The 18,907-nt window shown below is 56.7% G+C and overlaps 1 protein-coding gene across 1 annotated transcript; it reads left to right on the forward strand.

The window, feature by feature from the left end:
- The first annotated feature begins 3,024 nt into the window (after window positions 1–3,024).
- LOC144677751 (protein phosphatase 1B-like) lies at window positions 3,025–18,600 on the forward strand. The gene is made up of 5 exons (XM_078537779.1): window positions 3,025–3,140; window positions 7,874–8,148; window positions 10,101–10,690; window positions 17,508–17,625; window positions 18,485–18,600. Exons 2-5 carry the CDS (start codon window positions 7,890–7,892, stop codon window positions 18,598–18,600), a joined length of 1,083 nt encoding a protein of 360 aa, XP_078393905.1. The 5' UTR covers window positions 3,025–3,140; window positions 7,874–7,889.
- The last annotated feature ends 307 nt before the right edge of the window (window positions 18,601–18,907 follow it).

Below are 18,907 nucleotides of genomic sequence, written 5' to 3' on the forward strand. Positions count from 1 at the left end.
CCAAGGAGAAGGAACGGGCTCCATTCCCAGTTTACGGTCAGCGGGTATGGTGTGTCCATCACCCAGGATAGCCCAGGACAGGACAGAGTGTTTAACGGTGCAGCGATTTTGTAATGTTCCCCTGCAGGAGAGTGACCCAAATTGGGCCCAGTGCTGCTGGTCTGGTACCAGTAAAACTGTGTGTCTCCCAGTGGGGAGTCTCCCTCAGGGCTGCACCGTGTAGCAATGGTGAAGTTTGGTATTGGATTGGTGGCGTTGCAGAGATCGGTTTGCCCAGCGTTCAGTCTCGGGCCGGGGGGTGGGGGTGCAGGGCGGTGGTCAGATTCTAAAGCTCAGTCCGTACGTTCTCAGTCAACCCCAGGGGCTTTGCCCTGCAGGTGTGGGTGTGGAGCCCGGGTTGGGACCCAGTTGGGGGAGGGAGAGATTTCACCAAAAGCTGAAGGAGACCGAGCTGTGTGCCTCCTGAAATCGGAGTCTAGTTTATAACCAGACCTGACCAGGAATAAAGGGCTTGAAGCACCTTAAGCACCTGAGTTTTCTCATCACCCTGACCTCAATACCTCTGGTTGGTTCAGGGCTGACATTTCGAGCTGCTGATTCAGTGTTTGGAGCTGTGTGGAGTAAATTCTCTGCTGTCCAGGACCAGGCAGTAGAATGGCAGCTTTCTGTGTCTGGTGAGCAGATCATTAACTCCTCAGCTCCTCGTGTTGAGAACCGGACTAAGAGATGTTGATGTGACACAGTGAGGCTCCTTCATGTGTGTCTCTGTCCTCTGCTGAAGGTAGTGTTCAGGGAGAGGGGTTGTCACAACGCTACCCGTATCTCGCTGTGTGTGAGCTCGGGCATGGAGAAGGATGTTCAACTGTGGGGGGCATCACTGGCCATCCTCATTGTGATCCCGTCATTGCCCAGTGCCCCGGCCCCCAGTGTCCCCGGCCCGCAGTGTCCCAGTGCCCCTGTGTCCCGAGCGCTAGGGGGAGAATCCTGGACTCTGCCCATTGGTCCCATTGACGCTGTGTTGGGGATTGAGGGAAGATTTTACCAGATCGGTTTCTGTTTCATTGGGAAGGGAGAGTTGTGGAGGGGAGGGGATTGGGATGAGGGGGGTTCAGAGCTGTGCAGATGGTACCCAGGGACCTCACTGACCTGGCCAGCGAGCTAGGAGAGAGCAGGCGATGTTGGGCCAGGAGTGGGGTGAGGAGAGTGTTGAGGTGCTGTGAATTGGTGTGTTCGATAAGAAGGGTTTAGTGAGGATGTGAGGGGCTGGGAGTGAGCAGGATGTGGCTGCTTTGTTGGCTTTGAGCAGAAATTTCAGTATTTCATAAAAACCTTGTTGGAATGTGAGATGAGGGGGTGATTGTGATGGAGAGAGCGGTAGGTTTGGAGTCGGGGTGTTGATACTCACAGGCTCAGTCTCCTTTCTCCCAAGTCTGTGGTTCTGTTTCTCCCTGTAACCTCTCACCCTGGCTGGATCCAGCACAGGGAGTCCACAGGGATCCCAAAGGGATCCAGCTATCCCTATCAGACAGGAATGCACTGGAGGTGGGTGTCTACATTAGTGGTTACCTTTCGATGGTAATTTCCACAACCTCAGGACACCTCAAGGCGCTTTCCAGCAGATGAAGTACTTTTGAAGTATAGTCACTATTCTGATGTAGGAAATGAAGCAGCCAATTTGAGCACAGGAAGATCTCAGTAACTGCTAATGGCCAGACATAAAAACAAAGCGCTGGAAATCCTCAGCATTTATGGAGAGAGAAACAGAGTTAATGTGTCATTTCAATCACCAGATCAAAACTAGAGAAGATCATTGTTGATGTGGTAAAATATCAGTGAGATTATTGGGGGAAACGCCTCTTTAAAACTGGATATTTTTTACATCCACGTGAGAGGATAGATGGGGCCTGATTTAATGCAACGTCAATAAGGCTGCTCTTCCAACAGTGCAGCACTCCCTCAGCACTGACCCTCCGACAGTGCGGCGCTCCCTCAGTACTGACCCTCCGACAGTGCGGCGCTCCCTCAGTACTGACCCTCCGACAGTGCAGCATTCCCTCAGCACTGACCCTCCGACAGTGCGGCGCTCCCTCAGTACTGACCCTCCGACAGTGCGGCGCTCCCTCAGTACTGACCCTCCGACAGTGCGGCCCTCCCTCAGCACTGACCCTCCGACAGTGCGGCCCTCCCTCAGTACTGACCCTCCGACAGTGCGGCGCTCCCTCAGTACTGACCCTCCGACAGTGCGGCCCTCCCTCAGCACTGACCCTCCGACAGTGCGGCCCTCCCTCAGTACTGACCCTCCGACAGTGCGGCGCTCCCTCAGCACTGACCCTCCGACAGTGCGGCCCTCCCTCAGTACTGACCCTCCGACAGTGCGGCCCTCCCTCAGTACTGACCCTCCGACAGTGCGGCACTCCCTCAGTACTGACCCTCTGTTGACAGGGTTTTCTGTCAGTACTGGATTGGGTGTCAGCTCAGATTCTGAACTTGAGCCTGGAGTGTGACTTGAACCCATGACCTTGTGAGTTGAAGGGGAGAATACCAGCCACTGTGAGGTGATTCAAAGGCTTTGAAGGCATTAAACAGTCATCCCCAACAGGAATCCCCCCACTTCACTCCCCCTTCCCCAATTTGGCCGACCTCAGTCATCCGAACACCTTTTAACCGAAACTCTGGAATGAACCTGGAACCATAAATCCTGGTGTAAATTCAGTGTTTGTCTCCCACCCTGTTTATCCCCAGGGTTCCCTGCCCCTCTAACCCCCCCACCCCCACCCCCGTGTGCCCTGTCTCCCCCTCTGGGGTTGTCACCCACCCTTGTGCCTGCCCTCCCCCCCTCAGCTCCCCACCTGAGCCCCTCCATATACCCCTCGCTCCGGCCTCCCCGCCTCCCCTTCCTCCTCGCACCCCCTGCCCCTGTCACCCACCCCCCCACCAGATTCCCCACTCACTCACCCACCCACCCACCCACCCACGACCACACCTGGTATGAAGGCCAGATTCCAGACTTGGGGGTGAGGGGGACACCACCACCACATCTCTGCAGTGGCTGGGCCCTGATTCAGAGGGTAGTGGCCGGTGAGCCAGTGAGTGAGCCAAAGTGCCCAAGGAGAAGGAACGAGCTCCATTCCCAGTTTACGGTCAGCGGGTATGGTGTGTCCATCACCCAGGATAGCCCAGGACAGGACAGAGTGTTTAACGGTGCAGCGATTTTGTAATGTTCCCCTGCAGGAGAGTGACCCAAATTGGGCCCAGTGCTGCTGGTCTGGTACCAGTAAAACTGTGTGTCTCCCAGTGGGGAGTCTCCCTCAGGGCTGCACCGTGTAGCAATGGTGAAGTTTGGTATTGGATTGGTGGCGTTGCAGAGATCGGTTTGCCCAGCGTTCAGTCTCGGGCCGGGGGGTGTGGGTGCAGGGCGGTGGTCAGATTCTAAAGCTCAGTCCGTACGTTCTCAGTCAACCCCAGGGGCTTTGCCCTGCAGGTGTGGGTGTGGAGCCCGGGTTGGGACCCAGTTGGGGGAGGGAGAGATTTCACCAAAAGCTGAAGGAGACCGAGCTGTGTGCCTCCTGAAATCGGAGTCTAGTTTATAACCAGACCTGACCAGGAATAAAGGGCTTGAAGCACCTTAAGCACCTGAGTTTTCTCATCACCCTGACCTCAATACCTCTGGTTGGTTCAGGGCTGACATTTCGAGCTGCTGATTCAGTGTTTGGAGCTGTGTGGAGTAAATTCTCTGCTGTCCAGGACCAGGCAGTAGAATGGCAGCTTTCTGTGTCTGGTGAGCAGATCATTAACTCCTCAGCTCCTCGTGTTGAGAACCGGACTAAGAGATGTTGATGTGACACAGTGAGGCTCCTTCATGTGTGTCTCTGTCCTCTGCTGAAGGTAGTGTTCAGGGAGAGGGGTTGTCACAACGCTACCCGTATCTCGCTCGGTTTCCTGTGTGTGAGCTCAGGCATGGAGAAGGATGTTCAACTGTGGGGGGCATCACTGGCCATCCTCATTGTGATCCCGTCATTGCCCAGTGCCCCGGCCCCCAGTGTCCCCGGCCCGCAGTGTCCCAGTGCCCCTGTGTCCCGAGCGCTAGGGGGAGAATCCTGGACTCTGCCCATTGGTCCCATTGACGCTGTGTTGGGGATTGAGGGAAGATTTTACCAGATCGGTTTCTGTTTCATTGGGAAGGGAGAGTTGTGGAGGGGAGGGGATTGGGATGAGGGGGGTTCAGAGCTGTGCAGATGGTACCCAGGGACCTCACTGACCTGGCCAGCGAGCTAGGAGAGAGCAGGCGATGTTGGGCCAGGAGTGGGGTGAGGAGAGTGTTGAGGTGCTGTGAATTGGTGTGTTCGATAAGAAGGGTTTAGTGAGGATGTGAGGGGCTGGGAGTGAGCAGGATGTGGCTGCTTTGTTGGCTTTGAGCAGAAATTTCAGTATTTCATAAAAACCTTGTTGGAATGTGAGATGAGGGGGTGATTGTGATGGAGAGAGCGGTAGGTTTGGAGTCGGGGTGTTGATACTCACAGGCTCAGTCTCCTTTCTCCCAAGTCTGTGGTTCTGTTTCTCCCTGTAACCTCTCACCCTGGCTGGATCCAGCACAGGGAATCCACAGGGATCCCAAAGGGATCCAGCTATCCCTATCAGACAGGAATGCACTGGAGGTGGGTGTCTACATTAGTGGTTACCTTTCGATGGTAATTTCCACAACCTCAGGACACCTCAAGGCGCTTTCCAGCAGATGAAGTACTTTTGAAGTATAGTCACTATTCTGATGTAGGAAATGAAGCAGCCAATTTGAGCACAGGAAGATCCCAGTAACTGCTAATGGCCAGACATAAAAACAAAGCGCTGGAAATCCTCAGCATTTACGGAGAGAGAAACAGAGTTAATGTGTCATTTCAATCACCAGATCAAAACTAGAGAAGGTCATTGTTGATGTGGTAAAATATTAGTGAGATTATTGGGGGAAGCTCCTCTTTAAAACTGGATTTTTTTTACATCCACGTGAGAGGATAGATGGGGCCTGATTTAATGCAACGTCAATAAGGCTGCTCTTCCAACAGTGCAGCACTCCCTCAGCACTGACCCTCCGACAGTGCGGCACTCCCTCAGCACTGACCCTCCGACAGTGCGGCACTCCCTCAGCACTGACCCTCCGACAGTGCGGCACTCCCTCAGCACTGACCCTCCGACAGTGCGGCACTCCCTCAGCACTGACCCTCCGACAGTGCGGCACTCCCTCAGCACTGACCCTCCGACAGTGCGGCATTCCCTCAGCACTAACCCTCCGACAGTGCGGCACTCCCTCAGCACTGACCCTCCGACAGTGCGGCACTCCCTCAGCTCTGACCCTCCGACAGTGCGGCACTCCCTCAGCACTGACCCTCCGACAGTGCGGCACTCCCTCAGCTCTGACCCTCCGACAGTGCGGCGCTCCCTCAGCTCTGACCCTCCGACAGTGCGGCGCTCCTTCAGCACTGACCCTCCGACAGTGCAGCACTCCCTCAGTACTGACCCTCCGACAGTGCGGCGCTCCCTCAGCACTGACCCTCCGACAGTGCGGCGCTCCCCCAGCACTGACCCTCCGACAGTGCGGCACTCCCTCAGCACTGACCCTCCGACAGTGCGGCGCTCCCCCAGCACTGACCCTCCGACAGTGCGGCGCTCCTTCAGCACTGACCCTCCGACAGTGCAGCACTCCCTCAGTACTGACCCTCCGACAGTGCGGCGCTCCCTCAGTACTGACCCTCCAACAGTGCGACGCTCCCTCAGCACTGACCCTCCGACAGTGCGGCGCTCCCTCAGTACTGACCCTCCGACAGTGCGGCGCTCCCTCAGTACTGACCCTCCGACAGTGCGGCCCTCCCTCAGTACTGACCCTCTGACAGTGCGACGCTCCCTCAGTACTGACCCTCCGACAGTGCGGCCCTCCCTCAGTACTGACCCTCTGACAGTGCGACGCTCCCTCAGTACTGACCCTCCGACAGTGCGGCCCTCCCTCAGTACTGACCCTCCGACAGTGCGGCGCTCCCTCAGTACTGACCCTCCGACAGTGCGGCCCTCCCTCAGTACTGACCCTCCGACAGTGCAGCACTCCCTCAGTACTGACCCTCCGACAGTGCAGCACTCCCTCAGTACTGACCCTCCGACAGTGCGGCGCTCCCTCAGTACTGACCCTCCGACAGTGCAGCACTCCCTCAGTACTGACCCTCCGACAGTGCGGCGCTCCCTCAGTACTGACCCTCCGACAGTGCGGCACTCCCTCAGTACTGACCCTCTGTTGACAGGGTTTTCTGTCAGTACTGGATTGGGTGTCAGCTCAGATTCTGAACTTGAGCCTGGAGTGTGACTTGAACCCGTGACCTTGTGAGTTGAAGGGGAGAATACCAGCCACTGTGACATGATTCAGAGGCTTTGAAGGCATTTACCAGTCATCCCCAACAGGAATCCCCCCACTTCACTCCCCCTTCCCCAATTTGGCCGACCTCAGTCATCCGAACACCTTTTAACCGAAACTCTGGAATGAACCTGGAACCATAAATCTTGGTGTAAATTCAGTGTTTGTCTCCCACCCTTTCCCCCTCCTCCCAGTCATGTGTTGGGTGCAGGCGCTGGAATAAACAGTGAGGAAAGTAAATGGGCTGTTCTGAGATAAAACGCGTGTCCTGTGATTCCCTACGTTCAGTTAGGTACTAAGTGTAGGTGTTAGACACAGCAGTTTGGACCTACAGCTGTGACCGAGTGTGTCAGTATTTACAGGGGGTCCCCGGGGAGTGTGTCAGTATTTACAGGGGGTCCCCGGGGAGTGTGTCAGTATTTACAGGGGGGTCCCGGGGAGTGTGTCAGTATTTACAGGGGGGGTCCTCGGGGAGTGTGTCAGTATTTACAGGGGGTCCCCGGGGAGTGTGTCAGTATTTACAGGGGGTCCCCGGGGAGTGTGTCAGTATTTACAGGGGGTCCCCGGGGAGTGTGTCAGTATTTACAGGAGGGTCCCCGGGGAGAGTGTCAGTATTTACAGGAGGGTCCCCGGGGAGAGTGTCAGTATTTACAGGAGGGTCCCCGGGGAGAGTGTCAGTATTTACAGGAGGGTCCCCGGGGAGAGTGTCAGTATTTACAGGGGGTCCCCGGGGAGTGTGTCAGTATTTACAGGGGGTCCCCGGGGAGTGTGTCAGTATTTACAGGGGGTCCCCGGGGAGTGTGTCAGTATTTACAGGGGGTCCCCGGGGAGTGTGTCAGTATTTACAGGGGTTCCCGGGGAGTGTGTCAGTATTTACAGGGGGACCCCGGGGAGTGTGTCAGTATTTACAGGGGGACCCCGAGGAGTGTGTCAGTATTTACAGGGGGTCCCCGGGGAGTGTGTCAGTATTTACAGGGGTTCCCCGGGGAGTGTGTCAGTATTTACAGGGGTTCCCGGGGAGTGTGTCAGTATTTACAGGGGTTCCCGGGGAGTGTGTCAGTATTTACAGGGGGTCCCCGGGGAGTGTGTCAGTATTTACAGGGGGTCCCCGGGGAGTGTGTCAGTATTTACAGGGGGGTCCCGGGGAGTGTGTCAGTATTTACAGGGGGTCCCTGGGGAGTGTGTCAGTATTTACAGGGGGTCCCCGGGGAGTGTGTCAGTATTTACAGGGGGTCCCCAGTTTATGTTGGGGAGGGGGTCTTCTCCACGCTCACCAAGGTTTGGTAGCTGTTGTGTGTTGATGGGCTCCGGCTGTATTTGCCCCCCTGCTCCCCCCAGCTCCCTGTGCCTCGATGGGGCACAGCTACACTCGTCCCCTCCCAACCCCCACCACCCCCTGCGCCCCGTGTGTCAGTGGGTGCTGGCCTTACCCGGTTCCCCTGTGGCTCGGTCTCAGTGATCTTTATCTTTAAACGTTTCTAGGTGATTGCGATTGAGAATGGGAGCGTTTTTGGACCATCCTAACACGGAGAAGCACAATGACCACGGGGAAGGGAACGGTATTCGCTACGGCCTGTGCAGTATGCAGGGCTGGCGTGTCGAGATGGAGGACACACACACGGCATTGCCAGAGTTACACGACAAGCTGAAGACCTGGTCCTTCTTCGCAATTTATGATGGGCACGCGGGGTCAGGGGTCGCCAAATATTGTGCCAAGAACCTCCTCCAGCACATAACCAGCAACCAGGAGTTCAAAGGTGAGTTTCTGTCTGCATTCCCCTTCCCCATTTGCTGTCCCCTCTCGGTAACGGCGCACGGGTCAGACGCAATGTTGGGATCTTCCTGCAGCAGAGGAGACTGAGCAGAGATTTGCTGGACGTGTGCAGGTTGACAGGCGGGTGACAGGCGTACAGGATGACAGGCGTACAGGATGACAGGCGTGCAGGGTGTCAGGCGTGCAGGGTGTAGAGGCGTGCAGGGTGTCAGGCGTGCAGGGTGTCAGGCGTGCAGGGCGACAGGCGTGCAGGGCGACAGGCGTGCAGGGCGACAGGCGTGCAGGGCGACAGGCGTGCAGGTGCAGAGGTGTACAGGTGCAGAGGCGTGCAGGGTGACAGGCGTGCAGGGTGACAGGCGTGCAGGGTGACAGGCGTGCAGGGTGACAGGCGTACAGGTGCAGGGTGACAGGCGTACAGGTGCAGAGGCGTACAGGGTGACAGGCGTGCAGGTGCAGAGGCGTGCAGGGTGACAGGCGTGCAGGGTGACAGGCGTGCAGGGTGACAGGCGTGCAGGGTGACAGGCGTGCAGGGTGACAGGCGTGCAGGGTGACAGGCGTGCAGGGTCAGAGGCGTGCAGGGTCAGAGGCGTGCAGGGTCAGAGGCGTGCAGGGTGACAGGCGTGCAGGTGCAGAGGCGTACAGGGGCAGAGGCGTGCAGGGTGACAGGCGTGCAGGGTGACAGGCGTGCAGGGTGACAGGCGTGCAGGTGCAGAGGCGTGCAGGGTGACAGGCGTGCAGGGTGACAGGCGTGCAGGGTGACAGGCGTGCAGGGTGACAGGCGTGCAGGGTGACAGGCGTGCAGGGTGACAGGCGTGCAGGTGCAGAGGCGTGCAGGTGCAGAGGCGTGCAGGGTGACAGGCGTGCAGGGTGACAGGCGTGCAGGGTGACAGGCGTGCAGGTGCAGAGGCGTGCAGGGTGACAGGCGTGCAGGGTGACAGGCGTGCAGGTGCAGAGGCGTACAGGTGCAGAGGCGTGCAGGGCGACAGGCGTGCAGGGCGACAGGCGTGCAGGGCGACAGGCGTACAGGTGCAGAGGCGTACAGGGTGTCAGGCGTGCAGGGTGACAGGCATACAGGGCGACAGGCGTACAGGGCGACAGGCGTACGGGTGTAGAGGTTTAGATAAGATAGACAGACAAAGAACAGCTGTTCCCATTGGCTGATGGTGCGAGGACTGGGGTGGGGAGTAGGGGCCACAGATTGAAGGTTTTGGGCAGGGCCCGGGGGGATGTGAGGAAGAACTTTCCTGTGCACAGGGGGAGGTGATGACCTGGAACTCGCTGCCGGTGAGGAGGGTGGATTTGGAGATGAGGGAGAATTCGAAAGGGAAATCAGATGGGCACAGGAGGGAAATGAATTTACAGAGATAGAGCTGGAGAATGGGACAAGCTGGATGGCTCTGCGGAGAACCAGCACAGACCCAGTGGGCTGAATGGCCTCCTGCCGACCTGTGACCTTTGAACCCAGCTCCCTGTGTCCAACCCCGGTTTTAGTTTCGATATTGGGAATGAAATGATGGAGCGTTAACTGTGTCAGGAGCAGTTTCTGGGATTTCCTGCTCGTTTGTGGAATTGGCTTGAACCCAGGAGCCTCGGACTCAGACCAGACTGATACCCGTGGAGCCAAGGCTGTTGGCTCAAATCCTAGGCCACAGGGCTGCCACTTTAAGCCAAGCTGATGTTTCGCTTGACCCGTGTGCCTCACCCCCGTTAACTGACCCATCGTCGGGTGCCGAAAATTAATGGCGCAAAAGGTTGGCCAAGCGGGTGGTTGGGGGCCAGGCGGGTGGTTGGGGGGCCAGGCGGGTGGTTGGGGGCCAAGCGGGTGGTTGGGGGCCAAGCGGGTGGTTGGGGGCCAAGCGGGTGGTTGGAGGGGGAATGAAACCAGGTGGTGTAACTTTGCTAAGCTGCAGCTGAGTTCTGTTTTGGTTTACGAAGGGATGGCGGACGGCAGGAGTGACTCCCAGGCTGCTGTCGAGAGTGTGAAGCGGGCCATCAGAACCGGGTTCCTCAACATTGACGAGCACATGAGGAGTGACTCGGACCTGGGGAACAACGACATGGATCGCAGTGGATCCACAGCTGTGGCGCTGCTGGTCTCGCCGACACACGTCTACTTCATAAACTGCGGGGACTCGCGGGGGGTCCTGCAGAGGGGTCACTCTGTACATTTCTCCACTGAGGACCACAAGCCCTGTAACCCACGCGAGAAGGAGAGGATCCAGAACGCCGGGGGCAGTGTGATGATCCAGCGGGTCAATGGCTCCCTCGCTGTCTCCCGGGCACTTGGAGATTATGACTACAAGTGTGTGGATGGGAAAGGCCCCACCGAGCAGCTGGTCTCTCCCGAGCCCGAGGTGATGGTGATCGAGCGATCGCAGGAGGACGAGTTTGTTATCCTGGCTTGTGATGGCATTTGGGATGTAATGAGCAACGAGGAACTGTGCGCGTTTGTCCGATCTAGACTTGAGCTCACTGACGATCTGGAGAAGATCTGTAACCTGGTGGCAGACACCTGCCTGTACAGGGTAAGATTGAGAGCACAGTCTCTACACATTACACCCAACACACAGACTCAGCCCTGCCTGTACAGGGTAAGATTGAGAGTACAGTCTCTACACATTACACCCAACACACAGACTCAGCCCTGCCTGTACAGGGTAAGATTGAGAGTACAGTCTCTGCACATTACACCCAACACACAGACTCAGTCCTGTCTGTACAGGGTAAGATTGAGAGTACAGTCTCTGCACATTACACCCAACACACAGACTCAGTCCTGCCTGTACAGGGTAAGATTGAGAGTACAGTCTCTGCACATTACACCCAACACACAGACTCAGCCCTGCCTGTACAAGGTAAGATTGAGAGTACAGTCTCTGCACATTACACCCAACACACAGACTCAGCCCTGCCTGTACAGGGTGTGGGGACAGACACGTATTCACCAGGTACCTCGTGGTCACTGAACACATCGTTTGATGCGGACGGGGACACACAGCTTGACCTCCAGCTCCATACTGAGCTGACCCATGGCTGCCCACTCAAATGGTCAGACGGGGTCAGACTGCAATGTTAAACATCCTGCTGGAGCCGTCACTCAGTGACGTTCATCAGGTCAGAGTTACAGAGCGGGTCTTACTGCAGAGATTTCCAGGGAGGGGTTCGGGCAGCTAACACCCACTCAGAGGCCCAACTAATCCGACTTTAACCTGAACCTGGGATAAATTAATCACATCCCTGCTGATTTCTCACTGGGGTACGGGTCCCACACACGCACTGACTCTCACTGGGGTACGGGTCCCACACACACACTGGCTCTCACGGGGGTACGGGTCCCACACACACACTGACTCTCACTGGTGTACGGGTCCCACACACACACTGACTCTCACTGGGGTACGGGTCCCACACACACTGACTCTCACTGGGGTACGGGTCCCACACACACTGACTCTCACTGGGGTAAGGGTCCCACACACACTGACTCTCACTGGGCTACGGGTCCCACACACACTGTCTCTCACTGGGGTAAGGGTCCCACACACACTGACTCTCACTGGGGTACGGGTCCCACACACACTGACTCTCACTGGGGTACGGGTCCCACACACACTGTCTCTCACTGGGGTAAGGGCCCCACACACACTGTCTCTCACTGGGGTAAGGGTCCCACACACACTGACTCTCACTGGGGTACGGGTCCCACACACACTGACTCTCGCTGAGTTTGGTGTGGACTGGGTACAATCGAGCATGTGCAGGGAAATAAATGAAAGTGTGGAAAGTAATTGTGCGACACAGCCAGTCAGTAAAGACCAGAGTTGGAATGAACTCTGAGCCCAGTCCAAAGATCCTGGGCAGTGTGAGGCTGTGTCAGGTGAGGCTGTGGATGGTGGACTCTACACCTGGGTACAGATTCCAAAGACCAGGGGAAACCCTCTGAAATCACAGCCCTTCCGCTTATCCATGATGCATAAACCTGGATGTGGAAATATATCGGCCGTTCCTTCACTGTCACTGGGTTAAAATCCTGGAACTCCCTCCCTAACAGCACTGTGGTGTACCTACCCTCACTCAGTGCCCACTCGCAGCCCCTCAGTCAGCGCCCGCTCCCAGCCCCTCGGTCAGCGCCCGCTCCCAGCCCCTCGGTCAGCGCCCGCTCCCAGCCCCTCGGTCAGCGCCCGCTCCCAGCCCCTCGGTCAGCGCCCGCTCCCAGCCCCTCGGTCAGCGCCCGCTCCCAGCCCCTCGGTCAGCGCCCACTTGCTGCTGTCCACTTTCCAGTGGTGTTTGTAATCAGCCAGACAGAACCTGCCCCAACCCCAACCACCCAAAGCCAGACAAGGTTCCACCAGTGAGGCCCAACCTGAGAGTCACTGTGCACTGAACCCAGCTGAGTGTTTCAACCATACAATCCTCACTTTGAGAGACAGGGAGCCTGAGGTCTGGTTATTTTGAAACTGCGCCTGCCTGTGCATGTGCCTGTGCATGTGTGTGCATGCGTGTCGATGTGTCGGCCTGTGCGTGTGTCGGGCCTGTGTGTGTTTATGTCTGTTTCCTTCTCCCTCCCCTACTGCCCCTCCCCCTAAATACCCCCACCCCGTAGACTGCACTAAACGCTCTGATCAATCGCCAATCCTGAAACTTCCCAGAGAGCTAATCTGGATAAACGAATGCACAGCAAAGGCCAGTCTGCAGACGTGTGTGTGATGTCTGGATGATGCCTCTCTCTCTGGGTTGGGTGCCAATGGGGTCGATTGCAGATTTATCTAATTCTTAGTGACAGCTCCCAGGATCTGAGCTGATCTGTGTTGTCTGAGCGATTTCAGCAACGTGGAAGTGATTGTGAAAAGTTTATACATTGAGCTGCGTAAATACAAGAGGGGGTCCTCTGCTCCCCCTATGCACCTGGTGCAGATGCACTGAGCCAAGTAGAATACAGTGGGTCAGTGAATGGACAAATCACTCGGAGAGCAACAATTCCAATCTCCACAGGACAAACAACTAACTTCAGTTGGATTTAAAAATCTGCAAAGATAAAGCTGGTGTCAGTTAAAGTGGTCTCGACAATGTGAGAATGTTGTAAAATCCAGTCCTCTAGGGAAGGAAGGCTGGTTGTGTAATTCCAGCTCCACACTGCTTCAGGATGGGAATGGCAGAATTGTACTCGAACACAATCTGTAACCTCATGGCCTGGCATATCCCCCACTCTACCATTACCATCAAGCCAGGGGATCAACCTGGTTCAATGAAGAGTACAGGAGGGCATGTCAGGACCAGCACCAGGCATACATAAAAATGATGTGTCAACCTGGTGAAGCTATAACACAGGACTACTTGCATGTCAAACAGCATAAGCAGCAAGTGATAGACAGAGCTAAGCAATCCCACAACCAACGGATCAGATCTAAGCTCTGCAGTCCTGCCACATCCAGTCGTGAAAGGTGTTGGACAATTAAACAACTCACTGGAGGAGGAGCCTCCACAAATATTCCCATCGACAATGATGGAGGAGCCCAGCACATCAGTGCAAAAGATAAGGCTGAAGCATTGGCTACAATCTTCAGCCAGAAGTGCCGAGTGAATAATTCATTCCCTCCCTGCCTCCAAGAGATCCTCAGCATCACAGATGCCAGTCTTCAGCCAATTCAATTCACTCCACGTGATATCAAGAAACAGCTGAAGGCACTGGATACTGCAAAGGCTATGGGCCCTGACAATATTCTGGCAATGGTGCTGAAGACTTGTGCTCCAGAACTTGCCGCGCCCCTAGCCAAGCTGTTCCAGTACAGCTACAACACTGGCATCTACCCGGCTATGTGGAAAATTGCCCAGTTTATGTTCTGTACACAAAAAGCAGGACAAATCCAACCCGGCCAATTACCGCCCCATCAGTCTACTCTCCATCATCAGTAAAGTAATGGAAGGGGTCATCAACAGTGCTATCAAGTGGCACTTGCTTAGCAATAACCTGCTCACTGATGCCCAGTTTGGGTTCTGCCAGGGCCACTCAGCTCCTGACCTCATTACAGCCTTGGTTCAAACATGGACAAAAGAGCTGAACTCCCGATGTGAGGTGAGAGTGACTGCCCTTGACATCAAGGCAGCATTTGACTGAGTGTGGCACCAAGGAGCCCCAGCAAAACTGGAGTCAATGGGAATCAGGGGGAAAACTCTCCGCTGGTTGGAGTCATACCCAGCACAAAGGAAGATGGTTGTGGTTGTTGGAGGTCAATCATCTCAGCTCCAGGACATCACTGCAGGAGTTCCTCAGGGTAGTGTCCTCGGTCCAACCATCTTCAGCTGCTTCATCAATGACCTTCCTTCCATCATAAGGTCAGAAGTGGGGATGTTCGCTGATGATTGCACAATGTTCAGCACCATTTGCAACTCCTCAGATACTGAAGCAGCCCATGTCCAAATGCAGCAAGACCTGGACAATATCCAGGCTTGTGCTGACAAGTGGCAAGTAACATTCAGGCCACACAAGTGTCAGGCAATGACCATCTTCAACAAGAGAGAATCTAACCATCGCCTCTTGACGTTCAGTGGCATTACCATCACTGAATCCCCCACTATCAACATCCTGGGGGTTACCATTGACCAGAAACTGAACTGGATTAGCCATATAAATACTGTGGCTACAAGAGCAGGTCAGAGGCTGGGAATCCTGTGGTGAGTAACTCACCTCCTGACTCCCCAAAGCCTGTCCACCATCTACAAGGCACAAGTCAGGAGTGTGATGGAATACTCCCCACTTGCCTGGATGAGTGCAGCTCCAACAACGCTCAAGAAGCTCGACACCATCCAGGACAAAGCAGCCCCGCTTGATTGGCACCCCATCCACAAACATTCACTCCCTCCACCACCGACGCACAGTAGCAGCAGTGTGTGTACCATCTACAAGATGCACTGCAGGAATTCACCAAGGCTCCTTCGACAGCACCTTCCAAACCCACGACCACTACCACCTAGAAGGACAAGGCAGATAGATGGGAACACCAGCACCTGGAAGTTCCCCTCCAAGTCACTCACCAACCTGACTTGGAAATATATCGGCCGTTCCTTCACTGTCACTGGGTCAAAATCCTGGAACTCCCTCCCTAACAGCACTGTGGGTGTACCTACACCACATGGACTGCAGCGGTTCAAGAAGGCAGCTCACCACCACCTTCTCAAGGGCAATTAGGGATGGGCAATAAATGCTGGGCCCAGCCAGCGACGCCCACATCCTGTGGATGAATTTTTTAAAAAAAGCTGCCTCAATTTTTAACAGCATTCCTGGAGCAATAATCAAACTCAGGAATGGAAAATATAACATGAGCATAAGGGAGTGCAGCCCAGTCTGAGGGTCAGTACTGAGGGAGTGCAGCCCAGTCTGAGGGTCAGTACTGAGGGAGTGCAGCCCAGTCTGAGGGTCAGTACTGAGGGAGTGCAGCCCAGTGTGAGGGTCAGTACTGAGGGAGTGCAGCCCAGTGTGAGGGTCAGTACTGAGGGAGTGCAGCCCAGTCTGAGGGTCAGTACTGAGGGAGTGCAGCCCAGTGTGAGGGTCAGTACTGAGGGAGTGCCGCACTGTCGGAGGGTGAGTACTGAGGGAGTGCCGCACTGTCGGAGGGTGAGTACTGAGGGAGTGCCGCACTGTCAGAGGGTCAGTACTGAGGGAGCGCCGCACTGTTGGAGGGGTAGTACTGAGGGAGTGCCGCACTGTCAGAGGGTCAGTACTGAGGGAGAGCCGCACTGTCGGAGGGTCAGTACTGAGTGAGTGCCGCACTGACAGAGGGTCAGTACTGAGGGAGCGCCGCGCTGTCAGAGGGTCAGTACTGAGGGAGAGCCGCACTGTTGGAGGGTCAGTGCTGAGGGAGCACTGCACTGTTGGAGGGGTAGTACTGAGTGAGTGCTCTACTGTCTGAGGGGTAGTACTGAGGGAGTGCCGCACTGTCGGAGAGTCAGTACTGAGGGAACGCCGCACTGTCGGAGGGTCAGTACTGAGGGAACGCCACACTGTCGGAGGGTCAGTACTGAGGATGAGCCGCACTGTCGGAGGGTCAGTACTGAGGGTGAGCCGCACTGTCGGAGGGTCAGTACTGAGGGAGCGCCGCACTGTCGGAGGGTCAGTACTGAGGGAACGCCGCACTGTCGGAGGGTCAGTACTGAGGGAGCGCCGCACTGTCGGAGGGTCAGTACTGAGGGAGCGCCGCACTGTCGGAGGGTCAGTGCTGAGGGAACGCCGCACTGTCGGAGGGTCAGTACTGAGTGAGTGCTGCACTGTCCGAGGGACAATCTTTCAGATATGACACTAACTAAACTGAGGCCCTGTGTGCACATGGGTGGATGTAAAAGATCCTGTGGTCGCTGTTTGGAAGAGGATAGAAACAGAATCATCTCTGTACCAGAGAGAGTGCAGAGGAGATTTACCAGGATGCTCCCTGGGCTGGAGAGTTTTAGTTAGGAGAGATTGAATAGACTGGGGTTATTTTCCCTGGAGCAGAGGAGATTGAGGGGGGACATGATTGAGGTGTATAAAATTATGATGGGCATAGAGAGGGGGAACTTGTCCCCTTGGTGAAGGGATCAATACAGGGGGCATAGATTTAAAGTAAGGGGCAGGAGGTTTAGAGGGGATGTGAGGAAGAATTTTTTCACCCTGAGGGTGGTGGGAATCTGGAACTCACTGCCTGAAAGGGTGGTAGAGACAGAAACCCTCAACACTTGCGATGCCATGGCATACAAGGCTATGGGCCTAGTGCTGGAAAATGGGATTAGAATAGTTCGGTACTTGTTTGACTGGCGCAGATTCGATTGGCCGGAGGGCCTTTTTCTGTGCTGTAGATCACTATGACTCTAAGAGAAACTAGGAGCAGGAATAGGCCATTCGGCTCTTCGAGCCTGTTCCGCCATTCAATATGATCATGGCTGATCCTCTATCTCAAAGCCGTACTCTCCACCCCCACCCCCCCGAATACCTCTTAACACCTTTAGAGTCCAGAAATCTATCTATTTCCTTCTTAGATATGCTCAGTGACTTGGCCCCCACAGCTCCTGTGGTCGAGGAGGTTCTCCCAGTGTAGGAGGCAATGTTTATCTCACAGCCAACATCACTGACACACATGGGCCCCGCTGTTTGTGGGATCTTCCTGTGCAATGCGTTTGTTACATCCCAGCAGTGACCACATTTGCTCCACACTTTCCCTGTGAGGTTCTTTGCAATGTTGTGAGTTGCTGAAATAGCAGTTTAATGTCAGGAGTGAATGTGAGGGCGCAGTGTAGATGTGGATGTCGCTGTGACACGGTGAGGTTGCTGTGGGATCGGACTGTGTAGTCTGTATGTGTTTCACTGTCCCTCAGGGGAGCCGGGACAACATGAGCATTGAGCTGGTCTGTTTCGAGAATTCACCGAGACCCTCGGACGAAGCCAGACAGAGAGAGGGCGAACTGGACAGATACCTGGAAACACGAGTCAAAGGTCAGTGAGCCCGCCCTCCCCCTCCCCCGCCCCCCCTCCCCTTCCCCCGCCCCCCCCTCCCCCGCCCCCCCCTCCCCCGCCCCCCCTCCTTCCCCCGCCCCCCCTCCGCTTCCCCCGCCCCCCCTCCCCGCCCCTTCCCCTGCCCGTGCCCCGTGCAGAGGGAGGGAGGGGGTGCGAGAGGGAGGGGGGGGGGGTGCGAGAGGGAGGGGGGGGGGGGGTGCGAGAGGGAGTGGGGGGGTGCGAGAGGGAGGGGGGGGTGAGCTACATACCCTGGGTGTAAATGCTCAGTCACCGTGTGGTTTTAACGGGGGCTGGAATGACCTGACCCTCTCCCCGGGCGGGCGGGGGTGGTGGGGACCCTCTCCCCGGGCGGGCGGGGGTGGTGGGGACCCTCTCCCCGGGCGGGCGGGGGTGGTGGGGACCCTCTCCCCGGGCGGGCGGGGGGTGGTGGGGACCCTCTCCCCGGGCGGGCGGGGGTGGTGGGGACCCTCTCCCCGGGCGGGGGTGGTGGGGACCCTCTCCCCGGGCGGGCGGGGGGTGGTGGGGACCCTCTCCCCGGGCGGGCGGGGGTGGTGGGGACCCTCTCCCCGGGCGGGCGGGCGGGGGTGGTGGGGACCCTCTCCCCGGGCGGGCGGGGGTGGTGGGGACCCTCTCCCCGGGCGGGCGGGGGTGGTGGGGACCCTCTCCCCGGGCGGGCGGGAGGTGGTGTTATTCCCCAGGTTCGGCTGTCCTGGGGTTACCAGCGTCACATCCCAGTGATCGAACTCTCCCAGCACCTTCTCATCTTCCTTCATTTCACCTCTTCATAAAAGCCCCGGTTTGATTAGTGTTTCCTGTCTCGCCCCCTCTCCCCTGGCAGATCTCGTGTCGAAGGGGCCTCCGGATGTACCTCCAGGGTTACTGGATGTGATGCATTCCCTGTTGGTGGAGAATATTCCCAACCTGCCGCCGGGAGGAGGCCTCATTAGCAAGTAAGGAACCGTCACAGGGCCTGGGTCACTCATTCCCTCCCACCCCAGACTGGTTACCCCTCAGTACTGACCCTCCGACAGTGCGGCGCTCCCTCAGCACTGACCCTCCAACAGTGCGGCGCTCCCTCAGTACTGACCCTCCGACAGTGCGGCACTCCCTCAGCACTGACCCTCCGACAGTGCGGCGCTCCCTCAGTACTGACCCTCCGACAGTGCGGCGCTCCCTCAGTACTGACCCTCCGACAGTGCGGCGCTCCCTCAGTACTGACCCTCCGACAGTGCGGCGCTCCCTCAGTACTGACCCTCCGACA

This window comes from Cetorhinus maximus, unplaced genomic scaffold (genome assembly GCF_964194155.1).
Source record: "Cetorhinus maximus unplaced genomic scaffold, sCetMax3.hap1.1 HAP1_SCAFFOLD_2981, whole genome shotgun sequence".
Classification (NCBI taxonomy): domain Eukaryota; kingdom Metazoa; phylum Chordata; class Chondrichthyes; order Lamniformes; family Cetorhinidae; genus Cetorhinus; species Cetorhinus maximus.

Bases quoted from the DNA above. Each gene is read 5' to 3' on its own strand.
- LOC144677751 (XM_078537779.1), top strand. From the start codon at position 7,890: ATGGGAGCGTTTTTGGACCATCCTAACACGGAGAAGCACAATGACCAC. The intron at 10,691-17,507 runs GTAAGATTGAGA...ACTGTCCCTCAG, and splicing joins CAGACACCTGCCTGTACAGG to GGGAGCCGGGACAACATGAG. The intron at 17,626-18,484 runs GTCAGTGAGCCC...CTCCCCTGGCAG, and splicing joins CCTGGAAACACGAGTCAAAG to ATCTCGTGTCGAAGGGGCCT.